At 41.3% G+C, this 19,171-nt stretch overlaps 1 protein-coding gene across 1 annotated transcript in view; it reads left to right on the plus strand.

Annotated features, from left to right (window-relative positions):
• LOC129839218 (GTPase IMAP family member 8-like) overlaps nt 1-18,679 on the plus strand; it is a 117,379-nt gene extending 98,700 nt beyond the window's left edge. The window contains 2 exon segments of the mRNA XM_055906523.1: nt 6,564-7,314; nt 18,530-18,679. Of these exon segments, the coding sequence (XP_055762498.1) occupies nt 6,564-7,314; nt 18,530-18,679 (901 nt within the window).
• The last annotated feature ends 492 nt before the right edge of the window (nt 18,680-19,171 follow it).

Raw genomic sequence — 19,171 nt, forward strand, 5'->3', positions numbered from 1 at the left:
TTCCTTTACTTGAGGAGGAAGAGATGCCAGACTTCGGTGAGTATGGCTCGTTTTTATTGTCAGAAAGATGGTCAGATAATTAATAAACCCCAATTCCTTCTGTTGTCAAACAGTTGAAAGGTAAAAAATATATATACTAGTGAATACAGTATATGTACAGCGTCACCAAGCCAACCAATGTACAGAAATCCAGATCACATTATTCTCTCATGAATAATACATATTTTAGAGTGTACTATGCAATCCTTGAATCAATGTTGCAAAGCTATTAGGACAAAACATTTCATTTCAGGTTCTGTAAATGGATTCAGCCTACGTGAAAGATCCACAACCATAGGTGTTTCATCACCCTATCCCGTGGAGAATGACAGCTCTGCAGGTAAGATCACAAATACAACTAGTGATGCAATAGCTAGGCTTCACTGTTGCTGTTATAAATAAATGTTGTAAGAAATGAGTAGATCTGTGTAGAGATAGAACATTAGGAAGAAAGAAAGGACAGGTTGTGTGTGTGTGTAGGCAGAGCTTCCAGAAGAGGGAGCGCGCAGCCCTCCTGTGACAGAGTAGAAAGTTGAGGAAGGGTGCCTCTAACTACTGTTAGGCAGAGGTAGCGGAATTAAGAAACATCGAAGTAAAATAAGTTGTAATCAAGGATAAAAACACTGATGTGATAAAGTGGTAAGAGACCGCGGTAAAAATAACAAAAAGGTGTCAAAACAAATAATAAATAAAAATACTTAAAAAGGCGTTAACCGAATAGTATAAATACGGATAGAACAGTGGGTAACAAAAGAGAAAACAGAATTGCCGATAAATTGAAATTATACTATAAAGTTAAAAACGAATCTAGGTTAGTTAAGATAAATAGTGGAATCCAGGAAACTATTACCTGATAAACAGGATGAATAGAATAAGGGAGGCACAGTCGCATGGGACCAAAATGTGAAGCTCGATTTGCAGGCGTTCTGATGTCAACATTCTATCATCAGAAAATACATTGCGATGAGGTACAAATGTGGTTCCTCTAGTCCTCGCAGACGTGCGGGTGATTAGCAGAACTATTGACAATATTTAAGAACGAATAAGAAAATAGCTCTCTGTTTTGAATATGGGTATAGCGGGTATGGGGAAAATTAGTGTAATGTGACACTAGAACTTAGTGCGGTAGCAGGAAATGCCGCTATACAAGAGTTTATATCCTTGTCAAAATAACAAACAACTAATTGGTTTGAGGTTAGTGAGAATGGAATTTTTTACTTGGCGGTGTGTAGTCTCTGAGCGAACAATGAGTGTTTCATAGAGATTACAGTTTATATGTGGTCAAGAAGAAGTATTAGATCACGTTTGACTTGACATCTAGTAGAGTACAGATGGAATTTTAATTGTTAGGCATTCTATACCGTCATTCTCTGAAAACTGTTAAGACGTTTATGGAATAAAAACTATTTGCTGATTAAAAGGTAACATTGTGAATATTAACGATATGTATACTTTCTTTTCCAGAAAAAAAGGGTTTAATCTTCTCTGGTCAAAATGTCATTGGAGACTGCATTACTGTGGAAAGCAGTTCTTAAAGTCAGTTGCTTTAAAAATAAAAATATCTGGATAAGGCTAAAAAATGGAGTTCTGGATGAGTGAGTCCAGTCCCTTTGCGATATTGGCTTATGGTTCACTAGTAAGTACACCATGTACTGGGAATGAATATGCATTAGTAGATTTATTGGAAGGGTTTTTTCCAATTCAGTTTCAAATTGGGTATGCAAAAGGATGGAAATGTTTTTGAAAAATGTATTTAAGTTGTTCCTAAAGAAAGGGGGAGTGGAAACATATTAATGGTGTCAAAATGCCCTGAATCCTACGAATTTCCTGTGAAAGACTGATCACCTTTTACTAGAAATTGTTGGAACAGGTGGGATTTACTTATAAAATGTTTAAAAGACACCAGACTCTATTTAAACTGTATAATTACTTTGAAAAACTATTATGTCCCTGGGAAAATTATGAAGAGTTGTACCCTTAAATTGAATAACTTATTCAAATAGGTTGTATTTTAATTTTAATTTTGATATAACATGAGTTCATAGGAAAAATTATCAGTTCCTTGGGGTTATGGTCTTTGGGTAAATACACAAATGTGCTTTGTTCATTATGCATATAAAAAGTGTTGAAAGTTATTCCAAAGGGTTTATTGGAGTGTGGGTTTCTATGAGGGTTTTGTTGATTAATACCTCATCTGTAATTCATCTGAGAGATCACCAGTAGAATAAGGGAGTTATCATAAAAGGTGACGTCAGAATGCTTTAAGGCATGGGAGAGAATATCACCACAAGTGGGTGTGGAGCTCAAACCCACCCTAACCGACTGAACAGTGAGGGACAACTGTGTCTGATGACCTGTGAACTGTATCTAAAAATAGACATGCTGACATTATATTTGTTGGGAGAATAATGACTTAAAGGAATTGGGGTACTGACCTTTTTATTATCAGGCCACTCATGAGAGAAAAACTGAGACAAAAGGGCTATTGTAAAATAGATAATACTGGTATTTAAAGTGTTTAGTATAAATGTTAATTATTAAAGGGATGTTGTGTATTGAATAGATAAGGTCAAATTTGAGTTAAAGTAAACACTAAGGACTGTTATCCTGAATATTGGGTTGGAAAATGTATTTAAAAAAATAAAAATAAAAATAGCTGTTTAGTTATTTAGATATAGAACTGTTTAAATTAATAGGCCTAGGGAAGCTCTGGAAACTAATCCTGAGACAAGGAGGTTGACAAAACTTACAGAATTTTAGATTAAAGGTTTTTTGTTTCTTTTGTTTTATAATGTCATTGGAATTGTAATGATAAAATGTAATGTTTAATTGAATAAAAAGGTAGTCTGTTATGCGATGATACCCAAGAATGAAGAAGAAAGAGACCTATAGTAACATGGGCATAGAATGAAACAGCTGGACGTTTTCTCCAGGTTTAATTACATTACAAATAGTGGTAATTTCTTGCAAATGAGTAATTATTATAATTTTTTATTTTTTTTTCTCTCTTTTTCTCGTTTGGTCAATTTATTTTTGTTTTGAGGAACATAAGGTTGTGTATATGTTCCTGAGGAGGGACTGATACTGATATAAATGATATATAAATTGACTTAAGGATGTTTTAAGTATGTATCAAACAATGGCTGTTATGGGTTAGGGGACTCATAAATGAAGGTAATGGTAGTGAAGGGGTGTTATTTCTAGAAACTATGTATAAAAATAGAGATAATTCACAGAAAAGGAAAGACAGCTGGCTGTGTAAAATATAGGGACAATTCTAAAGTAAATAGAACAATTCACATATCTAAAGATATGGTAAAAAGAATAAGTGGTGGCATTTTGAACATTAGAGCAAAAGTTTAAGAAACTTATGACTTAGTTTTGTTAGGATTGGATATTAATCCAACTGGAAGACACTTGACTGATTATATGTTATTTTACATTTGACTATCATTATGAATATTTCTGTGGCAGGAGGCCAGGTATTTGAGGCAGAATTGTTACATAGGGCTGTTATTAAAAATTAAGATTTAGTGATCTTGCTATAAGAAGAAAGTCTGTCAGGGAATAACCCATGTGTTAGTGTGTATGTCCTCAGGAAAAAACAGCCAGAAATGGAAGGGCTTGGGCTGCATTCTGGAGACTGAGTGTACATCAAGATACACCAGGCTGGTGGTATACTTCTTACAACACTGCAGTGGTAAAGATCTTCATGTCTCTCTTTGGTGGGTGCATAAGTCTCACGAGAAGTGAGGTCCAGCTGAATAAGGGGTGAGCTTGAAAACACCATGACAGAGGACGTGGAATCAGAGAGAGAGAGAGAGACTAGATTCCACTATAGACATACTGGGTTGAGTTTGGGGGCTACTTGTTTCATTTTTTAATGCATCATGTGAAAAAGAATAGATGATAGGATATTATACTCTAAACAAACATGTTAAAGGAATTGATGTGAAAGCATATATAGTGTTGAATTACGTCAAGAAGAGATCATGTTGATTAAGGTTATGCACATGATTATCAGTTAAAATGGAGCAGATGGGAAACTAAGTAAAAAATGACATGATTTGGGAACACCTCTCAGAACCTGGGGCCGAAAGGGGAAGACTGGGTGGAAGCATGAGGAAGCTTTTTAGGGCTTTTATTTTTGTGGAGTCCAGCAGAAAAGTATCCTGGAGGCATAGAGTCAGGTAAAGAGAGAGTGGGAATTGTCATGGTCTCAGATTTCAGTTTGCATGAATATATTTATGCATAACACATAACATTGTCAATGCTGTTATGTTTTGTCTGTTGTTTTCCAAGTCTTATGTTTAGGAAACCAGAAGGAGAGGGGTTCGCCAGCTTCAGCTGGAATGTCAGTTTGTTGTGTGATGAGTGATGGAAGTAAGAGGATGTATGGTGCAATCATAGAATAGAGGCCATAAGTCTCTAAGTATGAATGCCTCACAGAAAGTAGGCAGAAACCTGAACCAGGACGAGAGGTTCTGCGTCTGATGATCCAAGGGGACCAGAAGGACCTCTTCCAGTGATACCAGGAGATCTAGTCCACGTTCGAGTGTTCCGGAGGAAGTGGGATCAACCGAGGAGAGAAGGACCCTATGAGGTGGCCAAAGCAACAAGAATGGCCGTCCAAGTGAAAAGAAGCCAGACGTGGTACCATCTGAACCACTGCAGCTGAGTCCCAACAGAGAGAAGGATACAACCACATAGAGATGAGGACACAGAGGATGCTGATTCACCAGGAGGGAGCCCGGAGGGAGCAGGAGCAGCGGAAACGATTGAGACGCCAGGGAGGAGCCAAGAAAACAGCAAATCAAGTGAAAGCCAAAATGTGACAGGTGCACCGACTAATGCACCCAGAAGAGGAGGAGAGGCCTCACAAGGAACAGAATGAGAACATTTCTTCCCTAAAATTGAAACCCTTCCAGATGGAAGCTAAGTCCGGCCTGAGGAGGGAGCCTCAGGTGAAGAAAGAGGAGGAAAAGTCCCGCAAGCTGAAGAAAATGGGGATTTCCTCACAATTGACTTTTAAACTTTTGAATGGCCTGCTTTACAGACAATTGAAGGTAGAACAACAAAAGAATAATGACATTGACATAAACAAAAGTAACAGTGAACACTAGTACAGAAACAACAGACTCACGCACAATCAAGATGTATGGTGGAAGCAGGAAGAGAAGAAAGGAATCAGCTGAACAATCCAAAAAGACTGACAAGGTTAGAATCTCTGTTCCACCTCAACTTATAACAGAAGCAGGATAACTGAAGTCTATCTCAATCATAAGGATCAAACCCTTACCGGAGATGGCACTCTGTGGATGGACACATCACCAAACAAAGGGACAAGTCGTTTGGGATCCGAAAGGATGTGACCTGACATTAATCAAAGAAAAAGACGAGAGGGTGCTCATCATGAATCAGATTGAACCAGTTGAAGGTGAAGAATTAATAGTTGAAATAACAAGAACAACAGTGACCGAAGGGAGTAGCACCACGGTCATTAAGATTGATCCTACCCCTGCACCTGAACAGGAAGAACCTGTGACAACAACAAGAGTGGCGGCTGCTGTGACGACCACAGTAGCTACCACTAAGATGACATCGACTGCCCTTACCAAGCAGACCACCGTACCCACAAAGCAACCTGAGACATCAGAGTCAGGAGAATTTTTTACTGACATTTGGAACTTTCTGATAAACTCAAATACAACTAGTGATGCAATAGCTATGCTTCACTGTTGCTGTTAGTGTAGGAGTAAAATGAGACACATGGATGGCATGTGGAGGCATAGGACAGCTGAACATTGAAGTGGCAGACCACATGACGAGAAGAGACACATAGTCTGCTGATTCCACTAAAAGCACACATACCAGACAAATAGGCGCCTAAAACAATTGGACACACTAGACTTATAGTCTACCCATTCCACTAAAAGCACACATACCAGAGAAATATGCCTAAGGCAACTGGACACTAATGATAGAAGAGACACATAGTCTGCCAATTCCAATAAGGACACATACCAGAGAACATGCTGGGGCACTGAGTTAAATACAGGGTTGAGTCATAGGCCTATAGGAGAGATGGACATATATTATTTTTACGACAAGCACGGGTCTGGCCACTATTATAATTTAACTGAAAGCAGATAATGGGCGTTAGTAGGCGTGAACAAGCAGGAAGCCTGAACTAAAAAGATAATAATGGCAGGAAGAATTAGGGGAAGTATGCTTATTTGCATATGGGGTGGACCCATATGCTATTTGTGTATAAATGTTGGAGCCGGGGCTGGGAAGCGGTGTGTGTTTCGCGGGACATGCCAGTTTAATACAATTGTATTAAAAATCACGTTTGAGTTCACAAGTTCTTTTATAGTTATATTTGAATTGATTATCCACGACATTAGCTGAATATGATTCCTGTGATTCCTGTGAATCTAATTTAATTAATTTAGTAACTAACAATGATGAAACTGCATTACAGTTTGTATTTCCACAGATTCAGAGCAGCCAGCTGATCTGAGGATAGTTTTGTTGGGGAAGACTGGAGCAGGGAAGAGTGCAACAGGAAACACCATCCTGTGGAAAGATGCCTTTACAGAAGAGGCCTCTCTTGTGTCTGTAACTGCAAAGTGTGAGAAACAGAGTGGAGTGGTCAATGGGAGTAAGATTGATGTCATCGACACCCCGGGGCTCTATGACACAACAATGTCTAAAGAAGAGATGAAAAGTGAAATAGAAAAGGCCATCTACATGTCAGTCCCAGGACCCCACGCCTTCCTGCTGGTGATCAGACTGGGGAGGTTCACAGAGGAGGAGAGGAACACTGTGAAGTGGATCCAGGAGAACTTTGGAGAAGAAGCCTCAAAGTACACCATCGTTCTGTTCACTGGAGAAGATCAGTTGAAGGGGAGAACAATTGAAAAGTGTCTGAATCCTTGTGTTGCACTTCAGGAACTGATCAAAAGCTGTTTGGGAAGGTACCATTGTCTCAATAATGATCAGAGGGATGACCGTCTTCAGGTCAAAGAGCTGCTGAGGAAGATAGACGAGATGGTGGAGATGAATGGAGGAGAGCACTACACCAATGAGATGTACCAGGAGGTTCAGAGGAAATTGAGAGAGGAGGAGGAGAGAAAGAAACAGGAGATGAAGGAGGAGAGGAGGAAAAGGGAGGAGGAGATACGGGAGCAAGAAAGGAGGAGACAGGAGGAAGAAAGGAGGAGACGGAGAAGAGCAACAAAAGAAAATATTGGGATAGGTTTAACTTCTACAGTAGCTGCTGGGGGAGTAGTAGCTGGGACTGCAGTACTTATTGCTGCTGTAGTCCCAGTGGCTGTGGTAGCAGGACCAATTCTGTTGGTTGGGGCAGCTGGTTTTGGTATAGCAGCTTTTGCCATTTGGGTAAAGAAGAGAGTAAGAAACAGTAGGACCACAGATGGAAATTAGCTTCTGTTTTTTATTTCACCAGGCAAGTCAGTTAAGAACAAATTCTTATTTACAATGACTGCCTAGGATCGACAGATTTTTACATTGTCAGCACAGGGATTCGATCTTGCAACCTTTCGGTGACTTGTCCAACGCTCTATCCACTAGGCTACCTGCCGCCCCTACTGTATGCAGAAGCTGGTATAATATTTACAATACTAATGTTAGGCATGGTCCTTGATTAATTACTAAACACATTAGGCGATAAATATTAACATGTATACTGTAGGTGATTAAAAATAATAAAATTAAATACAACTTTTTGGGGTAATTTAATTAATCTATTTGTGATTTAAAAGGGGTTAAAGAGGTAAAGTTCTAATGTACATAGAAATATGGAAACTTTGTCAGTAGACAATTGTGTTTTTAATCGTCTATGATACATGTATTCTACTCGGCTAAGGAAACTTTATATGTATTTTACATTTGTCAAATAAAATCAATTAATTCATTAAATCTTCATGACTTGATACTGTAACTGTTTAGTAATACCAATTTGGAGCCTTTTGAGAAGTGCAACTTGGTAAAAAAATTATACTTTATATTTCACCAAATTTTAACATTCAAAGTGCCTATTAAGTGCCAAATAAAGTAACAGGGTTGACTAAAACAGGGTTGACTAAAACAGGGTTGACTAAAACAGGGTTGACTAAAACAGGGTTGACTAAAACAGGGTTGACTAAAACAGGGTTGACTAAAAAAGGTTAAATAAAACAGGTTGACTAAACCAGGGTTGACTAAAAAAGGTTAAATAAAAAAGGTTGACTAAACCAGGGTTGACTAAAACAGGGTTGACTAAAACAGGGTTGACTAAACCAGGGTTGACTAAAACAGGGTTGACTAAAACAGGGTTGACTAAAACAGGGTTGACTAAAACAGGGTTGACTAAAACAGGGTTGACTAAACCAGGGTTGACTAAACCAGGGTTGACTAAAACAGGGTTGACTAAAACAGGATTGACTAGAACAGAGTTGACTAAACCAGGGTTGACTAAACCAGGGTTGACTAAACCAGGGTTGACTAAACCAGGGTTGACTAAAACAGGGTTGACTAGAACAGAGTTGACTAAACCAGGGTTGACTAAAACAGGGTTGACTAAAACAGGGTTGACGATTTCATCTTAAATCAGCCATAAATCCCTTTGAGACAGGGGGAATGGATGCATAGTGTGTGCAATTGAATTAAAGCTTCACACATATAATTCATATAATCTAATTAGCATAATAATAAAACAAAATCCCACATAAAAACCTTTCTGTTTAAGGTAGAGATATCTGTTTCTCAATACACGTCAGATGAGTCCTGTGGGGCTTGTGGGGGTCGTAGAGCAAAACGGACAAAAAAAGAGAGTCTTATCCTTTCATAGAGTTTGTAGGCCAAACCGTTCCTATGCTACAGACGTTTTTGTGAGTAGACCGATTATCGGGATGTCTCACGGTCTGACAAACACCGCTGTAGCTCGGCAGCCTTGCAGAAGGGAGATGCAGTGGATTGAAACACATGCATTGCCAAAACACTTATACAAAAAAAACATCTTTAGCTTAAACCGATTTTGATGATTTTTTTTATTATATGACTTAGAATGATGCACCAGTGTGCCAATAGACTCTACGGGGATTTATACACTGAGTATACAAAACATTATGGACACCTGCTCTTTCCATGACAGACTGACCAGATGAATTTAGGTGAAAGCTTTGATCCCTTTTTGATGTCATTTGTTAAATCCACTTCAATCCGTGTAGATGAAGGGGAGGAGACAGGTTAATTAAACAAGGATTTTTAAGACTTGAGATAATTGAGACATGGATTGTGTATGTATGCCATTCAGAGGGTGAAAGTCAAGACAAAAGATTTATATGCCTTTGAACAGGGTATGGCAGTTGGTGCCAGGGTCGCCGGTTTGAGTCAAGAACTGCAACGCTGCTGGGTTTTTCACGCTCAACACTTGCTGTGTGTATCAAGAATGGTCCATCACCCAAAGGACATCCAGCCAACTTGACCCAACTGTGGGAAGCATTGGAGTCAACATGGGCCAGCATCCCTGTGGAATGCTTTTAACACCTTGTAGAATCCAAACCCTTGAGGCTGTTCTGAGGGCAAAAGGGGGTGGAACACAATATTAGGAAGGTGTTCCTAATGTTTTGGACACTCAGTGTATCATTTATAGTTGGACAGAGAATTAAAAGTATTAGGTGTAAAAATATTTCCTAATCACAATACTTCAACTATGGCCTTTTAATGATTCATATAATTTTTTCACCACTAAGTTATTTGCCTAGAGCAGGCTGATTCCGCCAAATTGGGAAACTTGGGATCCGAAATTCCGTCTAGGTTTGCAAAGTTTACTAGTTCCGACTGACACGTGAACACTGCAATTCAATAAGAGGTCAGGAGTCAGGGTACTTAAGGTCAAAGAGTCAAAAGTTCATAATCACTGTCAGTGGTCTCTCCTCATAGACAGTTAGTATCCAGACAGACAGTGGTCTCTCCTCATAGATAGTTAGTATCCAGACAGTGGTCTCTCCTCATATATAGTTAGTATCCAGACAGTGGTCTCTCCTCATAGATAGTTAGTATCCAGACAGACAGTGGTCTCTCCTCATAGATAGTTAGTATCCAGACAGACAGTGGTCTCTCCTCATAGATAGTTAGTATCCAGACAGACAGTGGTCACTCCTCATATATAGCTAGTATCCAGACAGTGGTCTCTCCTCATAGATAGTTAGTATCCAGACAGTGGTCTCTCCTCATATATAGATAGTATCCAGACAGACAGTGGTCTCTCCTCATAGATAGTTAGTATCCAGACAGTGGTCTCTCCTCATATATAGTTAGTATCCAGACAGACAGTGGTCTCTCCTCATAGATAGTTAGTATCCAGACAGACAGTGGTCTCTCCTCATAGATAGTTAGTATCCAGACAGTGGTCTCTCCTCATAGATAGTTAGTATCCAGACAGACAGTGGTCTCTCCTCATTGATAGTTAGTATCCAGACAGACAGTGGTCTCTCCTCATAGATAGTTAGTATCCAGACAGACAGTGGTCTCTCCTCATAGATAGTTAGTATCCAGACAGACAGTGGTCTCTCCTCATAGATAGTTAGTATCCAGACAGACAGTGGTCTCTCCTCATAGATAGTTAGTATCCAGACAGTGGTCTCTCCTCATAGATAGTTAGTATCCAGACAGACAGTGGTCTCTCCTCATAGATAGTTAGTATCCAGACAGTGGTCTCTCCTCATAGATAGTTAGTATCCAGACAGACAGTGGTCTCTCCTCATAGATAGTTAGTATCCAGACAGTGGTCTCTCCTCATAGATAGTTAGTATCCAGACAGACAGTGGTCTCTCCTCATAGATAGTTAGTATCCAGACAGACAGTGGTCTCTCCTCATAGATAGTTAGTATCCAGACAGACAGTGGTCTCTCCTCATAGATAGTTAGTATCCAGACAGACAGTGGTCTCTCCTCATAGATAGTTAGTATCCAGACAGACAGTGGTCTCTCCTCATAGATAGTTAGTATCCAGACAGACAGTGGTCTCTCCTCATAGATAGTTAGTATCCAGAAAGACAGTGGTCTCTCCTCATATATAGTTAGTATCCAGACAGTGGTCTCTCCTCATAGATAGTTAGTATCCAGACAGACAGTGGTCTCTCCTCATATATAGTTAGTATGCAGACAGACAGTGGTCTCTCCTCATAGATAGTTAGTATCCAGACAGTGGTCTCTCCTCATAGATAGTTAGTATCCAGACAGACAGTGGTCTCTCCTCATAGATAGTTAGTATCCAGACAGACAGTGGTCTCTCCTCATAGATAGTTAGTATCCAGACAGTGGTCTCTCCTCATAGATAGTTAGTATCCAGACAGTGGTCTCTCCTCATAGATAGTTAGTATCCAGACAGACAGTGGTCACTCCTCATAGATAGTTAGTATCCAGACAGACAGTGGTCTCTCCTCATATATAGTTGGTATGCAGACAGACAGTGGTCACTCCTCATAGATAGTTAGTATCCAGACAGACAGTGGTCTCTCCTCATAGATAGTTAGTATCCAGACAGACAGTGGTCTCTCCTCATAGATAGTTAGTATCCAGACAGACAGTGGTCTCTCCTCATAGATAGTTAGTATCCAGACAGACAGTGGTCTCTCCTCATATATAGTTAGTATCCAGACAGTGGTCTCTCCTCATATATAGCTAGTATCCAGACAGTGGTCTCTCCTCATAGATAGTTAGTATCCAGACAGTGGTCTCTCCTCATAGATAGTTAGTATCCAGACAGACAGTGGTCACTCCTCATAGATAGTTAGTATCCAGACAGTGGTCTCTCCTCATAGATAGTTAGTATCCAGACAGTGGTCTCTCCTCATAGATAGTTAGTATCCAGACAGACAGTGGTCACTCCTCATAGATAGTTAGTATCCAGACAGACAGTGGTCACTCCTCATATATAGTTAGTATCCAGACAGACAGTGGTCACTCCTCATAGATAGTTAGTATCCAGACAGTGGTCTCTCCTCATAGATAGTTAGTATCCAGACAGTGGTCTCTCCTCATAGATAGTTAGTATCCAGACAGACAGTGGTCTCTCCTCATAGATAGTTAGTATCCAGACAGACAGTGGTCTCTCCTCATAGATAGTTAGTATCCAGACAGACAGTGGTCTCTCCTCATAGATAGTTAGTATCCAGACAGACAGTGGTCACTCCTCATAGATAGTTAGTATCCAGACAGACAGTGGTCACTCCTCATAGATAGTTAGTATCCAGACAGTGGTCTCTCCTCATAGATAGTTAGTATCCAGACAGACAGTGGTCTCTCCTCATATATAGTTAGTATCCAGACAGACAGTGGTCTCTCCTCATAGATAGTTAGTATCCAGACAGACAGTGGTCTCTCCTCATATATAGTTAGTATCCAGACAGTGGTCTCTCCTCATAGATAGTTAGTATCCAGACAGACAGTGGTCTCTCCTCATAGATAGTTAGTATCCAGACAGACAGTGGTCTCTCCTCATAGATAGTTAGTATCCAGACAGACAGTGGTCTCTCCTCATAGATAGTTAGTATCCAGACAGACAGTGGTCACTCCTCATAGATAGTTAGTATCCAGACAGTGGTCTCTCCTCATAGATAGTTAGTATCCAGACAGACAGTGGTCTCTCCTCATAGATAGTTAGTATCCAGACAGACAGTGGTCTCTCCTCATAGATAGTTAGTATCCAGACAGTGGTCTCTCCTCATAGATAGTTAGTATCCAGACAGACAGTGGTCACTCCTCATAGATAGTTAGTATCCAGACAGTGGTCTCTCCTCATAGATAGTTAGTATCCAGACAGACAGTGGTCTCTCCTCATAGATAGTTAGTATCCAGACAGACAGTGGTCTCTCCTCATAGATAGTTAGTATCCAGACAGACAGTGGTCTCTCCTCATAGATAGTTAGTATCCAGACAGTGGTCTCTCCTCATAGATAGTTAGTATCCAGACAGACAGTGGTCTCTCCTCATAGATAGTTAGTATCCAGACAGTGGTCTCTCCTCATATATAGTTAGTATCCAGACAGACAGTGGTCTCTCCTCATAGATAGTTAGTATCCAGACAGACAGTGGTCTCTCCTCATAGATAGTTAGTATCCAGACAGACAGTGGTCTCTCCTCATAGATAGTTAGTATCCAGACAGTGGTCTCTCCTCATAGATAGTTAGTATCCAGACAGACAGTGGTCTCTCCTCATAGATAGTTAGTATCCAGACAGTGGTCTCTCCTCATAGATAGTTAGTATGCAGACAGACAGTGGTCTCTCCTCATAGATAGTTAGTATCCAGACAGACAGTGGTCTCTCCTCATAGATAGTTAGTATCCAGACAGTGGTCACTCCTCATAGATAGTTAGTATCCAGACAGTGGTCACTCCTCATATATAGTTAGTATCCAGACAGACAGTGGTCTCTCCTCATAGATAGTTAGTATCCAGACAGACAGTGGTCACTCCTCATATATAGTTAGTATCCAGACAGACAGTGGTCTCTCCTCATATATAGTTAGTATCCAGACAGACAGTGGTCTCTCCTCATAGATAGTTAGTATCCAGACAGACAGTGGTCTCTCCTCATAGATAATTAGTATCCAGACAGACAGTGGTCTCTCCTCATAGATAGTTAGTATGCAGACAGACAGTGGTCACTCCTCATATATAGTTAGTATCCAGACAGACAGTGGTCTCTCCTCATAGATAGTAAGTATCCAGACAGACAGTGGTCTCTCCTCATAGATAGTTAGTATCCAGACAGTGGTCTCTCCTCATATATAGTTAGTATCCAGACAGACAGTGGTCTCTCCTCATAGATAGTTAGTATCCAGACAGACAGTGGTCTCTCCTCATAGATAGTTAGTATCCAGACAGACAGTGGTCACTCCTCATAGATAGTTAGTATCCAGACAGACAGTGGTCTCTCCTCATAGATAGTTAGTATCCAGACAGTGGTCTCTCCTCATAGATAGTTAGTATCCAGACAGTGGTCTCTCCTCATAGATAGTTAGTATCCAGACAGACAGTTGTCTCTCCTCATAGATAGTTAGTATCCAGACAGTGGTCTCTCCTCATAGATAGTTAGTATCCAGACAGACAGTGGTCACTCCTCATAGATAGTTAGTGTCCAGACAGTGGTCTCTCCTCATAGATAGTTAGTATCCAGACAGACAGTGGTCACTCCTCATAGATAGTTAGTATCCAGACAGACAGTGGTCTCTCCTCATAGATAGTTAGTATCCAGACAGACAGTGGTCACTCCTCATAGATAGTTAGTATCCAGACAGACAGTGGTCACTCCTCATAGATAGTTAGTGTCCAGACAGTGGTCTCTCCTCATAGATAGTTAGTATCCAGACAGACAGTGGTCACTCCTCATAGATAGTTAGTATCCAGACAGACAGTGGTCTCTCCTCATAGATAGTTAGTATCCAGACAGACAGTGGTCACTCCTCATAGATAGTTAGTGTCCAGACAGTGGTCTCTCCTCATAGATAGTTAGTATCCAGACAGACAGTGGTCACTCCTCATAGATAGTTAGTATCCAGACAGACAGTGGTCTCTCCTCATAGATAGTTAGTATCCAGACAGACAGTGGTCTCTCCTCATAGATAGTTAGTATCCAGACAGACAGTGGTCTCTCCTCATAGATAGTTAGTATCCAGACAGACAGTGGTCTCTCCTCATAGATAGTTAGTATCCAGACAGTGGTCACTCCTCATAGATAGTTAGTATCCAGACAGTGGTCACTCCTCATAGATAGTTAGTATCCAGACAGACAGTGGTCTCTCCTCATAGATAGTTAGTATCCAGACAGACAGTGGTCTCTCCTCATAGATAGTTAGTATCCAGACAGTGGTCTCTCCTCATAGATAGTTAGTATCCAGACAGTGGTCTCTCCTCATAGATAGTTAGTATCCAGACAGACAGTGGTCACTCCTCATAGATAGTTAGTATCCAGACAGACAGTGGTCACTCCTCATAGATAGTTAGTATCCAGACAGACAGTGGTCTCTCCTCATAGATAGTTAGTATCCAGACAGTGGTCACTCCTCATAGATAGTTAGTATCCAGACAGACAGTGGTCTCTCCTCATAGATAGTTAGTATCCAGACAGTGGTCACTCCTCATAGATAGTTAGTATCCAGACAGACAGTGGTCTCTCCTCATAGATAGTTAGTATCCAGACAGACAGTGGTCTCTCCTCATAGATAGTTAGTATCCAGACAGTGGTCTCTCCTCATAGATAGTTAGTATCCAGACAGTGGTCTCTCCTCATAGATAGTTAGTATCCAGACAGACAGTGGTCACTCCTCATAGATAGTTAGTATCCAGACAGACAGTGGTCTCTCCTCATAGATAGTTAGTATCCAGACAGTGGTCTCTCCTCATAGATAGTTAGTATCCAGACAGTGGTCTCTCCTCATAGATAGTTAGTATCCAGACAGACAGTGGTCTCTCCTCATATATAGATAGTATCCAGACAGTGGTCTCTCCTCATAGATAATTAGTATCCAGACAGACAGTGGTCTCTCCTCATATATAGATAGTATCCAGACAGTGGTCTCTCCTCATAGATAGTTAGTATCCAGACAGACAGTGGTCACTCCTCATATATAGCTAGTATCCAGACAGTGGTCTCTCCTCATATATAGTTAGTATCCAGACAGTGGTCTCTCCTCATAGATAGTTAGTATCCAGACAGACAGTGGTCACTCCTCATAGATAGTTAGTATCCAGACAGACAGTGGTCACTCCTCATATATAGTTAGTATCCAGACAGACAGTGGTCACTCCTCATATATAGTTAGTATCCAGAAAGACAGTGGTCTCTCCTCATAGATAGTTAGTATCCAGACAGTGGTCTCTCCTCATAGATAGTTAGTATCCAGACAGACAGTGGTCTCTCCTCATAGATAGTTAGTATCCAGACAGACAGTGGTCACTCCTCATATATAGTTAGTATCCAGACAGACAGTGGTCTCTCCTCATAGATAGTTAGTATCCAGACAGACAGTGGTCTCTCCTCATAGATAGTTAGTATCCAGACAGACAGTGGTCTCTCCTCATAGATAGTTAGTATCCAGACAGACAGTGGTCTCTCCTCATAGATAGTTAGTATCCAGACAGACAGTGGTCTCTCCTCATAGATAGTTAGTATCCAGACAGTGGTCTCTCCTCATAGATAGTTAGTATCCAGACAGACAGTGGTCTCTCCTCATAGATAGTTAGTATCCAGACAGACAGTGGTCTCTCCTCATAGATAGTTAGTATCCAGACAGACAGTGGTCTCTCCTCATAGATAGTTAGTATCCAGACAGACAGTGGTCTCTCCTCATAGATAGTTAGTATCCAGACAGTGGTCTCTCCTCATAGATAGTTAGTATCCAGACAGACAGTGGTCTCTCCTCATAGATAGTTAGTATCCAGACAGTGGTCTCTCCTCATAGATAGTTAGTATCCAGACAGACAGTGGTCTCTCCTCATAGATAGTTAGTATCCAGAAAGACAGTGGTCTCTCCTCATAGATAGTTAGTATCCAGACAGACAGTGGTCTCTCCTCATAGATAGTTAGTATCCAGACAGACAGTGGTCACTCCTCATAGATAGTTAGTATCCAGACAGTGGTCTCTCCTCATAGATAGTTAGTATCCAGACAGTGGTCTCTCCTCATAGATAGTTAGTATCCAGACAGTGGTCTCTCCTCATAGATAGTTAGTATCCAGACAGACAGTGGTCTCTCCTCATAGATAGTTAGTATCCAGACAGTGGTCTCTCCTCATAGATAGTTAGTATCCAGACAGTGGTCTCTCCTCATAGATAGTTAGTATCCAGACAGACAGTGGTCTCTCCTCATAGATAGTTAGTATCCAGACAGACAGTGGTCTCTCCTCATAGATAGTTAGTATCCAGACAGACAGTGGTCTCTCCTCATAGATAGTTAGTATCCAGACAGACAGTGGTCTCTCCTCATAGATAGTTAGTATCCAGACAGTGGTCTCTCCTCATAGATAGTTAGTATCCAGACAGTGGTCTCTCCTCATAGATAGTTAGTATCCAGACAGTGGTCTCTCCTCATAGATAGTTAGTATCCAGACAGACAGTGGTCACTCCTCATAGATAGTTAGTATCCAGACAGACAGTGGTCTCTCCTCATAGATAGTTAGTATCCAGACAGACAGTGGTCTCTCCTCATAGATAGTTAGTATCCAGACAGACAGTGGTCTCTCCTCATAGATAGTTAGTATCCAGACAGACAGTGGTCTCTCCTCATAGATAGATAGTATCCAGACAGACAGTGGTCTCTCCTCATAGATAGTTAGTATCCAGACAGACAGTGGTCTCTCCTCATAGATAGTTAGTATCCAGACAGTGGTCTCTCCTCATAGATAGTTAGTATCCAGACAGACAGTGGTCTCTCCTCATAGATAGTTAGTATCCAGACAGTGGTCACTCCTCATAGATAGTTAGTATCCAGACAGACAGTGGTCTCTCCTCATAGATAGTTAGTATCCAGACAGACAGTGGTCTCTCCTCATAGATAGATAGTATCCAGACAGACAGTGGTCACTCCTCATAGATAGTTAGTATCCAGACAGTGGTCTCTCCTCATAGATAGTTAGTATCCAGACAGACAGTGGTCTCTCCTCATAGATAGTTAGTATGCAGACAGACAGTGGTCTCTCCTCATAGATAGTTAGTATCCAGACAGACAGTGGTCTCTCCTCATAGATAGTTAGTATGCAGACAGACAGTGGTCTCTCCTCATAGATAGTTAGTATCCAGACAGTGGTCTCTCCTCATAGATAGTTAGTATGCAGACAGACAGTGGTCACTCCTCATAGATAGTTAGTATCCAGACAGACAGTGGTCTCTCCTCAAAGATAGTTAGTATCCAGACAGACAGTGGTCTCTCCTCATAGATAGTTAGTATCCAGACAGTGGTCTCTCCTCATAGATAGTTAGTATGCAGACAGACAGTGGTCACTCCTCATAGATAGTTAGTATGCAGACAGACAGTGGTCTCTCCTCATAGATAGTTAGTATCCAGACAGTGGTTTCTCCTCATAGATAGTTAGTATCCAGACAGTGGTCTCTCCTCATAGATAGTTAGTATCCAGACAGTGGTCTCTCCTCATAGATAGTTAGTATCCAGACAGACAGTGGTCTCTCCTCATAGATAGTTAGTATCCAGACAGTGGTCTCTCCTCATAGATAGTTAGTATCCAGACAGACAGTGGTCTCTCCTCATAGATAGTTAGTATCCAGACAGACAGTGGTCACTCCTCATAGATAGTTAGTATCCAGACAGTGGTCTCTCCTCATAGATAGTTAGTATCCAGACAGACAGTGGTCACTCCTCATAGATAGTTAGTATCCAGACAGACAGTGGTCTCTCCTCATAGATAGTTAGTATCCAGACAGACAGTGGTCTCTCCTCATAGATAATTAGTATCTCACACCCCCAGCTGGTCCTGACAGTAACCCCTCAACAACCTGCCAACCTCCTGATTGACCCTCTCCACCTGTCCATTAGCTTCAGGACTGTACCCAGAGGTGAGACTGACGAGACCCCTAGGCGTTCCATGAATGCTATCCATACATGTGAGGTGAACTGAAGGCCATGGTCTGACACAATGTCCTCCGGGATCCTGTAGTGCCGGAAGACATGTGTAAAAATAGCCTCCGCAGTTTGCCTAGCTGACGGGAGCCCAGGCAGAAGAATGGTGAGAATGGTGGAGTTCCCCTGGGAAGGGGGAAGATCAGTGACAAAGTTCACCAAGAGGTGAGACCAGGGTCATTGTGGAACCAGCAGGGGAAGGAGCTTTCTATAAGGGAGGTGTCTGGGTGTCTCTTAGACTGGACACAGATGGAGCAGGAAGAGACGTAAACCCGGGAGTCCCTAGCCAAGGTGGGCCACGATTACCTCTCCGTCAGGCAAGCGATGGTATGGCTTATCCCAGGATGACCCGACACAGTCACCGTGTGAGCCCAGGCAGGCAGTCCCGCATAACTGTGGGCACATAGGTGCGGTTCTCCAGGCGCTGGGTTCCATGCCGTATATCGCTGTATATCGGCGTCCACGGTCCCACACCACTGGCGCAATGTTA

The sequence above is a fragment of the Salvelinus fontinalis genome, chromosome 40 (assembly GCF_029448725.1).
Source record: "Salvelinus fontinalis isolate EN_2023a chromosome 40, ASM2944872v1, whole genome shotgun sequence".
Classification (NCBI taxonomy): domain Eukaryota; kingdom Metazoa; phylum Chordata; class Actinopteri; order Salmoniformes; family Salmonidae; genus Salvelinus; species Salvelinus fontinalis.